At 40.8% G+C, this 11,052-nt stretch overlaps 1 protein-coding gene across 1 annotated transcript in view; it reads left to right on the top strand.

Annotated features, from left to right (window-relative positions):
- The first annotated feature begins 606 nt into the window (after positions 1-606).
- Positions 607-11,052, top strand: part of IGF1 (insulin like growth factor 1) — a 72,396-nt gene continuing 61,950 nt past the window's right edge. Inside the window, exons 1-2 of the mRNA NM_001313855.1 lie at positions 607-752; positions 5,323-5,479. Of these exons, the coding sequence (NP_001300784.1) occupies positions 690-752; positions 5,323-5,479 (220 nt within the window). The 5' untranslated portion in view covers positions 607-689. The remainder of the gene's footprint in view (positions 753-5,322; positions 5,480-11,052) is intronic.

Here is an 11,052-nt window from a genome sequence, read left to right as displayed (position 1 = left end):
ACAAGGGGTCACCCCGGTGCTGTCTTTCAACCTACTTCACCCCGGTCATTTCAGAGTTAAACCTGTAGGGTTTGCTTGAGATGGGTTTTTTCTTCATTTCTGTTTTTTTTTCTAATTTTGCATTTGCTCTAGAATATGAAAACGCTCACCCATCCTCCACTGTGTGTTCCTTTAATACTGGTAAGGTGTATTAGCAGATGTGTGTTTCTCCGTGCCCAGGAGAAAGTTAATCAGAGGACGGATCCTTATTTTCTATGGCAGCATCCGTATATTAATGTCTGCGAACCCTGTCACTAACACACATTCTTTTAAGGGAAAAAAATGCTTCTGTGCTCTAGTTTTAAAATGCAAAGGTATGATGTTATTTGTCACCATGCCCAAAAAAGTCCTTACTCGATAACTTTGCCAGAAGAGGGAGAGAGAGAGAAGGCAAATGTTCCCCCAGCTGTTTCCTGTCTACAGTGTCTGTGTTTTGTAGATAAATGTGAGGATTTTCTCTAAATCCCTCTTCTGTTTGCTAAATCTCACTGTCACTGCTAAATTCAGAGCAGATAGAGCCTGCGCAATGGAATAAAGTCCTCAAAATTGAAATGTGACATTGCTCTCAACATCTCCCATCTCTCTGGATTTCTTTTTGCCTCATTATTCCTGCTAACCAATTCATTTCCAGACTTTGCACTTCAGAAGCAATGGGAAAAATCAGCAGTCTTCCAACCCAATTATTTAAGTGCTGCTTTTGTGATTTCTTGAAGGTAAATATTTCTTACTCTTTGAAGTCATTGGGGGAATTTTCTTTAAATTGTGTACTGTTTGCTTCTTCTACCTAGAAATGTTATTCACTTTAGAATTTTCATTGTTTCGGAACTGGGAGTTATTTATAAATTGCTGAATATGCAATTCTGTGGGATCTGAAAAATTAGCTCCGGGAGAGGGGTGCCTTTGCACAGATATCTGTATGAGTAGAAACTATTGCAAGGTACTTATGCTAAATCCTCCACTTCTGCAGGGCTTCAGTGGTATCATTATAGAAGATTCCTTTAAATCCTATCGATGGTTAAGGGCTATAGAGCGTGGATATGAACTTTCAAATTTTTTTTTTGCAGGTGCAGATGTTTTATTTTTAAGACCATGTTTGTGTGTGTGTCTGTGTCTGTGCGTGCATGTGTGTGTGTGTGTAACTTGTCAGGACTTTTTATTATAAGGCAAGCCACATATGAAGAGTTACCTTTGAGATGATATTAAAGCTTTTAAATATGAACTCTGGAGCTAAGGTCCCAGAACTCTCTGCACTTATGCTCAGGGAGTCAAAGTTAGAGCGAAGTTTAATTTGTTCTTCTGAAAAAGAACTTGACAACTCTTGCTGTCCCTGCAAGATATTTGGATAATTTAACAAATGCATGCTGTATATACGGAAAGCGGAAACTTTCTAGCAACTGCATGTCCAATTTTTTTCCTCTGAAGAGGGCTTTCGTGGGCGAAGTTTGGACTTGGGGTTTCATGTTGTAAAACTCTGATTTTATACTCGGTGCTGTGAAGTCTCTTTAGGTAAATTTGGCTGCTGCCGTTCATGCCAACTTCTCGTTTCCAATCACTGGCCCTAGTTCAAGTTTCCATTCTCAGCAAAATTATATCCTTCAAGACTTGTGTTTTTCCAATTTGCAAGCATTTTTAAGCCGCTGTCACTGGCTCCTCGATGCAATTGCCTAAGAGCTCGATTCATAAAACCTCCCTGCCACTCAGTACAGGATTCATTCGCTGCTTTCAAATACTCCACCACTAGGACTTTATTAGTCAAATAAGTGGCTTAGGAGTTAAGAATACATGTTTGTCAGGCACCTGATTCTGCTGCCCTCCAGGTGCCGAGACACATGCTGGCTGCCTTGCTTTTACAAGCAGCGAAGTCCATATATAAACACATACGACCTGTACCGTGTCTGTAATATACTATGTGGTCCGGCAGCTAAGGTTTTTGTCTCCCTACTTAGACGACCATAAAAGGGGTTGTTGAGTGTCATCTCTGCATTAACTACAAGTTTGGAAAAATGTCTCCGAATGAACTTTTCGTGCTGTGTGTGTTGAACTTTTCAAAAGTAGAGCTAGCAATGCCGTTACTTCTCCCCCCCCCAGTACCTGGAGATAGAAGTGGCTGGAGGGAGCCGCCGGTTCCTCCAGATGTAATTCAGTAGGTAAAGGTGTCCTGCCTAGAGGCGGGACGCGCAAGCTGATTGTACTGAGTCTCGACATGTTTGGGAGTGTTCGAGTCTGGGGAAGGGTGTAAAGACAGAGGACTGGAGGGAGCCTCATTAGGGTCACTGTCCCAGGCAGCTACCGGCTACCATAGGCACACAATGGAAACCGGTGCCGTGATTGGGGGGATCAGGGGTTGGGGGGCAGATGGACTCAAATCCCAGCTGTGCAATTTGTTCATTGTTTGAATGGACAAAAGGCAATTTACTCAGGCTAATGGCATACCTGCCTGGGTGTCCAAATGTAACTAGATGCTTTCACAAACCCCACCCACAAGGCAGCACATGTTTTTAAGTCCTCAGTTTTCTATTCACATCAGCCTCATAATACCCACCCTGACCTGCTGTAAAAGATCTGGAACAAACAAAAAATGGTTACACCTACAGTGAGTATTTTCTTATGACTATTGCCCTCGAATTTTGCTGGGCATTTTCATTGTAGCCCAGACATCTGGAATCAATTGATATTCCATTTATTTAAGATAAAAAAAAAAAAAAGAAAGGTCTTTTAAATTGTGAATTTGTGAATGATTTCTGAGAGGGATTGTCCTGAATTCTTTTTTCTTCTCTCTCTCTCTCTTCTCTTTTTGGTTCTTCCTTCCTTTCTATCTTTCCTTTCTTTCTCTTTGTTTCTTTTGTGTTTGGCAAAATAAAAGACCAAGAAGAAGATGGACATATGGGGCCACTTGTTTCAAACTTTTAACCCCTAAGCAAGTTTGTTATTGTTTTCTTTTGGGGAACATAATGCGACAGAATTCTCTGGTTCTTTGTGGGTGTACCGGACTGCTCCCTGAACTAAAGGGAAATGCAGTGGAGGTTCTCTCTCATCCTAGAACTGTAAGTGCTGATATTTATCTAAAAACAGAACTCAGAAAAAAAAAAAAAAAAAAGGAAAGGAAAGAAAAGGAAAGGAAAGGAAAGGAAAAGAAAAAGAAAAAAAAACCATAAAAAATAAATCTTATATTCTGAAATGCTAGAGATCTATATGTATTGTTGAACTTACAGGTGTTACGCCAGAAATAGCTATTTAAAAAATATATAGTTTTGACATCTCACGAAGTTCTCCATTCACTAATCCACTTTTCCACTGGATTTCACGAGAACTGTAGAACCTCAAGCCATGTCCAGGTGCAGGTGCTTGGTCTTCAGCATCGCTGTGAACTCAAAAAGAAGGGAGGGACAGAGAAATAAAGTTGGTAGTGTAGCCTGCACTCTAGAACAGGCCAATTGCCAGAGTGTGGGATATGTTCTATAAGATCAGTTCGGAGTTTGCTCTTCCGAAAAAGGCATTGAGGTCCAGACAGGTTGAAACCGTTGAGATTTCCACTGAGAATATTGAAGGGGGAAAAAACTCCACCAATTATTTGATAACTAAGAAAAATACAGGTTGGATGAGACCCTGTCTCCAGCAATCCTGGTGGCTTTGGCTATGTGGGAGTGCAGGGTCTCCAGGCAGAGCTCCTCCCGAGAACGTGGAAGAGGTGTCCAGGTGAGCTTTCACCTCCTCTTCTACTTTATGTCCATTATTTATGATGATTTGCAAATAGAAGGCACTTTTCATCTTAAAATGTTTTACAAGCATTAACTAAACATTTACGTTGTGTTAACAAGAATCAGGAGTTTTAAGGTTGTTGTTTTGTTTTTTTTCCTCCCAATGTGTGAGCTGAAGATCTGGCCACAAACATAGAAATCTTAATTAAAACGATGGAGCAAACTCTGCCACAGAGGTAAAGAGCCATTAAGTTGAGAGTTCATGGAGGGCAAGGAAGGCAAATGACTGAGTCTGTTTCTCCAAAAGGGATGGGGGCTGGACGGGCTGGCCATGACCCCAAGAACTGGAGAAGCCTCTCCTTACAGTGCCCGCTTTCAGTGTAACTCCAAGGCTCTTTGGATAGAGCCCCTCACTTGTATCTTGCCGGTGACTCTTCCAAGGCCACTGCAGCCACTCGCCTTGGGAGGCTTCCTAGAAGAAACCCCGTCTTTGTGCCATAAGTAGCGATGTGGGAGAGTCAGTGATCACCTTGGCATTGTTTCTACTACTTTGAGAGAGGATGGGGCCCCGAGCCACAGAAATCTAGCTTTCAGCCAGGCAGCCCTGTGGCTATCAGTCATCAGCTAAGTAAGCCAACCGGGGGCTCTCAGAGTATTCTGCTATAAAATAGGTACAGTGACACGTAAGAACCTCTAAGACATGAAATCAGAATTCCTGTGACAAAAAAAAAAAAAAAAAAATTCTTTTGCAAGTTTTGAGTCCAATGCCCTGTTCACGGAGGGCAATCTCTCCACATATGTGAATTTGATATTGCATTTGACTCAGAGGGCTTTCGTGTAGAAAAGGTGTAGTGCCTACTTAGCTCGAGCCAATTTCATGCCTAAATCCTACTTTTCCTGTTTCTATTTTTTTCTTACCTCCACTTGTGGTTGTGTTGACTGCTGATATTCCCCAGGTAAGACGTTTCTCTGTCTCTCTGTCTTTCTCTGTGTCTCTGTTTCTCTCTCTCATCAGGTGAAAAGCAAAAATCAAAACAAAACAAAACAAAAAAAACCCGGTAACGACATATAGTATTTTCACAAATCCTTTCTTATCCACAGTAAATTATCTTCAATCAGCAGCCAGGGAACGACGTTCTGGTTAACTTAATATTCTGGTCATATCGAACACAAATGCCATCTGTGGGTGGCCAGTCTTTAGAGAATTTACATTAATAAAACGTATTTGGCCCCCAATCTGGACTGAGCGCAGTTTAACCTGTGATAAATTCAAAAGGTTTACCAGGATCTCTGAGTGGGGTGGGATTCCACGGCAATAATGACATCTTTCATTTACAGAGTAAATGTTTAGGATCTCTCATTGAATTGCAATGGGACTGTGCAAAGAAGGGGCTCAGGGGAGTCCTCAGTGCTAATGTCGTCGGGTGCCAGGGCACGTTTGGTCCACACCACCCGCAGCCTACGCTCTGCACCGCTGTGCTGGGTGGCTCTGACCCTGGCAGGGATGGGAGGCTGAGGGGAGGTGCCCCACGGCCTCGTGAGGACCAAGGAGGGAAGGTGACCATCCCTTGTGGTTTGTTGGCAGGTGAAGATGCACACCGTGTCCTCCTCGCACCTCTTCTACCTGGCACTGTGCTTGCTCACCTTCCCCAGCCCCGCCACAGCTGGGCCTGAGACGCTCTGCGGGGCTGAGCTGGTGGACGCTCTTCAGTTCGTGTGCGGAGACAGGGGGTTCTACTTCAGTAAGTACAAGCCCACCCCCCCATCCCCCCCACCCCCCGCCACTCGGTGGCTTCCTAACTACAGAGAGTGTGAATGGCTGAGTGACAGCCCTCAGCTGGAGGCTGTCCTGCCACTGAGACTCCTCACCTTATGAAGGTGAGGCAGGAGGAGGAGCTGAGGCAGGTCCTGCAGATTTAGGATGGAATTTTCTTCCTGGCAGTTGGTCCTTAAGTACTTCCTGCTGGGCTTTCCTGAAATCATTGTGCTCTGCCCTCACTATTCCTTCCCCTTCAGTGAGAGGAAGGGACAAAATGAACTGGGGGGGATCAGGTTTTGGTGTCTGAGACCCGGGGGTGCACATCTAAACACAAGGCAGAAATGTATAGGCCTGTTTTAAGTGCTTGGGTAAGTTGGAGTAAAATAGTGAGGTGGACTCAGAAAAAGGAGTAAGGGGGCACAGACCGTATGTATCCATGCACTGTGACATCACCAGGGACAGAAGGTGAACTTTGCTCAAAGGCACATTGGCAAAAACACAGGCGCTCTCTAAAATGCAAACGGAAATGCCATATTAATGTGTCCTCTATGCAAATCAACCTTGACTTTTTGTGATTGCCTTCCTGTGATTTAGCATTACTCCAGGGCTCTCTGGTGACAACTCCATCTGGAAAAGGGTTTCTGACAAGTATGGGGTTACTTATCCCATAAGTACGTCTCAGGTGATTAAAAACTTGACAGCCAATAAAAAATGGACGGCCAAGTCAATGTTTGCAAATAACAAACACAAACATAAATCAACACATTGCCTGGGAGAACTGAGCACCTGCAGAATCTACCTTGGAGGCGTCCATCTCATTGTATATTAGAGGGCAGTGAAAGATTTAAAGCCAGTTGTTCAGTCTATTAATTATTTGGAATTTTAGAAAGTTCCAGGAAACTGATGTTCAGGTCCTCAGTGAGCATGAATCATTCTTAGAGGTTCATTACCACTCGAGTGTAGACAGCTTACCTCAGTTGCCCACTCAGCTTTGAATAGCTCCTCTGATGACTCACACACTTCAAGTCTCTCTCATCTTCTTCCCAGGGAAGGTGGTGTGTGCCCATGTGCGTGTGTGTGTGTGTGTGTGTGTGTGTGTGAGAGAGAGAGAGAGAGAGAGAGAGAGAGACAGAATGAGAGAGAGAGACAGAGAGAGAGAGAGAGAGAGACTAGGGGGAGGGGCCTGAATACAGCAGTCTGGGATGAGCCTGCGAGATAGGAAGGGAGAGGCTGATGGAGGACTGGTGATTTGTACTCACTATAGAGTTGGCAACAAATAGTCTTTAAACAACTAGTGACAGAGAATGAGAAGTGCTTTTTACTACTTGCATGGGCAAACGCCCCCTCTGTTTCCAGCTAATGGTTTAAAAGAGTGAATTCACTTATTTTTCTGTCATTAAAGCAATTCTATCCAGTTCTCTGTTATAGAGCAAATGAATAAGTTCATTGGGTGGGTACGTTTCAAATAGCAGACTTTTTTTTTTGCCTTTGAAATATACAGTGAAAGGCAAATGTTTTATATCAACATCACCCAATGGTGGGTTGCCATTATTCTTTACTTTGCTGCTACTGATTCACATATTTAAAAAAATGAATAATTCCCACCTATTATTCCAAAGAGGACTTTTTTGCCTTGGTAATCTATTTGTGCAGTTTCCTCTGAGCCAAGGATCAAGGTACTAGCAAGCCAACAATTTTCTTCTGTTATGTGCCAGGATCAATTGTCTTGTTTAACTTGACATGTTCCAAAATTTCCATGCACAGTGCAAGGAAACTGGATTATTTGATGCCTGCAATGTTTGCATTAGATGATGAAAAATGGGAATGGAAATAATCATTTGGTCCCAAGTAACCGTATAATATTGATACATGTGCACTCAGACAGTATTGGACATTTATGATGGAAACCAATTTCAAGACACCAAAAAGGTGTTTTTACTGTTACTACAATGATCAAATTTTAGGAAATGTTTTTAAATTCCATTATATTAACTTGAAACTGAAAGGTTATATATAGCAACTCTTGGTGTTTAGAGTATGACTTTGGATAGATAGTGGTTTCATGAATTGTGATTATTGTCAGTATTGTCATTGAGACCATGTTTCATAAATTCTGCCTTATACAATTCCATGACTTATCTGACATAGAGCCTCATGAACAAAAGTATTCTTGTTACCTTTCTAGTTAACCAGACAATCCTTTTTGCCCAAGAGAAGTTAGCCGCTTTACATTCTTTAATCCAAAACATCAGTGGATCATATGCTTATATGTCAGAGTGAGTATATGTCCAGGAACTCATAGTCTAGTTAGGAGGTTAAAAAACACACATAAGTATTATCAAGTGTCATAATCATAGGAGAATAGATATAATCCTTTATGCTTTTCCTGAATATTTTGTCCCATTTGAAATCACCTAGCCAGGATCTACCCTCTCGATGGGCTCCTTGATGCCAAAGACTAGATTTATTTACCATTGAATCCCAGTATCTAGCTCAATGCCTGGCTGATATAGTACAGTCTCATATTTGATCACTGAACTGACAAGCTTAAATTGAATTGAATCCACTTGAATCCAATTGAATGGAATGAAATTACTTATTTGGGATCTAGTCTTCAGAACCATAAAGAATTAGATTTGTCAAGTACTTTGGGTAATTTGTATCTCCTGTTTACTCAACTATTGGATAAAACTGCTTTTCTTTTATTCAACTGAATACAGCATATACTAACAATGACTTAGAAGCTGCAGTTTGGTTGTCCCCAAGCCTCACTGATGGTCTGTTTTGTGTCTGAGCCAATTATTCTAACAGGCATTAACTGTTGTCAACCAATTTTATTGAGTTTCCTTTTTGTCCCCTGAGATTTAGTGTGTGTGGAGAAATCAGCTCTAAGCATTTATAGTCTTTGAGATACTTTTTAGAGGAAAGCAGTCTTCCTCACCTCTACCCTCTGTCAGTTGACTTTTTTCATTGTTTTTACCCTTATTTTCAACGTTTTATTGTGGATGTGCCTTTTATTCTAAACTGCTTCAAATCCATTTTGAAAGTATAGTTTTGTTGTTGTTTTCTTTTTTTTAATAGTGTTGTTTTCTTTTTTTAATAGTGGAAAACAGTTTCTGATCTGCATTTGAAATTTGAACATCTGAAAGAAAATTGGCTCCGTATTTATCTTTTTCAAGGGTCAGAATGTTTAACAAGGGGAGTTTTCTTAACGTATTAGAAACAGAACAGTTCTGAATTTGAAAAAAAAATTAATGTTTACTTCGTATGGACTGACTCAGTGTGTGGATGAGCTCCTATTTCTCTGCAAGCACAAGCTCCACTACAACACAGTGGAAGCAACCTTCTAGATTATCTGTTTTGTGAACAATTTTTCCAACATAAGTGGAACAGTTCCTCTATAATTAATGCAGCTTCCCCAGACATTTTATGAAATGAAAGTTCCAATGATGAGCTAATTACTAATTCTTCCCTATGCATCATAGTAAGAGAAGGTATCAGCCAGTCTTGTGCTCTCACAGTCCTTTGAGAAAAATGGTGGCGTAATGAAGTGGCACATCGGGAAAGAGCTAGATATTATCTCGTCAGATTGATGGAGCCCTCATAGAGGAGGGCTTATTATAACCTCATTTTGCATGAAACATAGCAAGAGGAAACAAGCTTCAAGTAAAAATGAAGATGTTAAGCTCGCCATAGATGTAATTTCTTGACAGTCATGATGATTAACCATTTTAACATGTACTTTAGGGGCTTGTGGAATTTCTCTCTTTGGCGATACTTAAAAAATTGACAGACAACTAACCATCTTGGATGGTTTTAATTGAGAACAACCAAAAGAAAGAAAGTTTCTGGGGTCCTTTTTAAAGAGTCTATAAACAGTCCCTTAAATAAATTGTATATGCTTTACCTCATTGGTCTGGGAAAAAGGAGAAGTAAATCAATTAGAAAAGAAAGTTAGATCCCCTTTCAGCTATTCTAGATTTATAGCTTATGTAAAACATACTTTATTAAGAACAGTCTGAATAAACTAAGGACATTCTTATGTGTTAAAACATACTGCTTTATGGAGTTTAAGTGAAACTTTGCATGGAATTTCATTGTTATTGATTGCCACAACCTTCCTAGATCTAGGTATTATTATTAACTCAGGCTTCTTTCATTTGAAATAGAGTGCTTGGAAAACTGCTCCTAGACCTGTCACTCATTAGCTGTATGACTTTGGCAGGCATTTAAACTTTCTTGGTCACAATGTCCTTGTCTATAAACAAGGGGATTTTGTCAAAGTAAATGACTTCTAACTTTAACAGACTCAGAGTCCAGGTAGTAATGAACTAGGATTAGGTGCTATTCAAGAAAGGAGTGCCTTGGATTTAAGTAGTGACCAAAGAATATTTAGCGTCCTTTATCTTCTCTAAAGAGTTTCTGTTTGCCCCCAAAGATAGGAGAGTCTACCTACTTACACTTTGCTTTGCTTTGTTTTGTTTTAAACTGGGTTTCAACCCCTCAGGGATGGAACGGAAGCTCAGGCATGACTAAATACACAAAGGTCATCTGGCCAAAAGAGCACATGCCTCATGCAAGCATATTGCCATTTTTCCTTGCAAGGAAGGACCAGCTGACTGTTCTTATCTTTACATTCTCTCACTCTCTTGGGTGTGAGAACAAGGGAGAAGGGAGTAGGTCAGTTCTTAGTTGCCCTTTATTGTAAGTCAGATGGGACAAATAAGAATCTATAGGCTTCTAAACCTTGACCAGCTGCCTTTTGCCAGCCTACTGATACTGCCTTTCTGATTACAGAAGGGAGTGTATAGTTGTGGGCACTCCAAGATACACACCATTACCATTGCTTTGAGTGGGTCTGGGTTTGAGCTACACCATTTGTAGTCCGTGTATCCCTTTGACCGCCAGCCATGCATTTGTATGACAGCTGGTCAGAGTTAAGGGTACAGTCTCTGGCTGTGGAAAAGCTTTTATCTTTGAAATTAATTGGCACATATGGGGTTTGACGTTATGGCCCTGGCCTCGTTAGCACCACTAAGCTAATAGACCACAGATATTCTTAAAGAAAAGTAATGAATTTTTATATTGACCCTAAATGCTTGATACTTCTCTTTAAATATGTCCAGGAGGACCAGTCTACGCAATCAAAAGACCACTTAAAAAGTAATAGTTTCCGTACAAAATTAGAAAATAATTTGCATTTTTCTGACATTTTAATATTCTTTAATACCATCTCCCTGATGGAGAATTGTAAGAAGCAGAAGAGTGAAGGGTTCAAGACCAAGAGTATGGTTTCTGTTGCCAAGAATTTAGAGTTTGAATTCTAGCTTACTTAGCGGTGGGCTTAAGAAAATTACTTATACTCTTTGTTCCTTAATTTTCTCATCTGTAAAACGGGTCCTACCTCATAGAACTGGTGTTAGGATTAAATGAGTTAATGTATTAGAACATATTAACTTAGAATACTGCCTGACACATAGTAAGCACCATACACATGTCAGCAGGGTTTTTTAAAAAGATTTTATTTATTCATGAGAATACACAGAGAGGAGAGAG

This window comes from Canis lupus, chromosome 15 (genome assembly GCF_011100685.1).
Source record: "Canis lupus familiaris isolate Mischka breed German Shepherd chromosome 15, alternate assembly UU_Cfam_GSD_1.0, whole genome shotgun sequence".
NCBI classification, from domain to species: Eukaryota; Metazoa; Chordata; class Mammalia; order Carnivora; family Canidae; genus Canis; species Canis lupus.
Note: the sequence above shows the minus strand (reverse complement) of the source record. Positions and strands in the feature narration are given on the sequence as shown.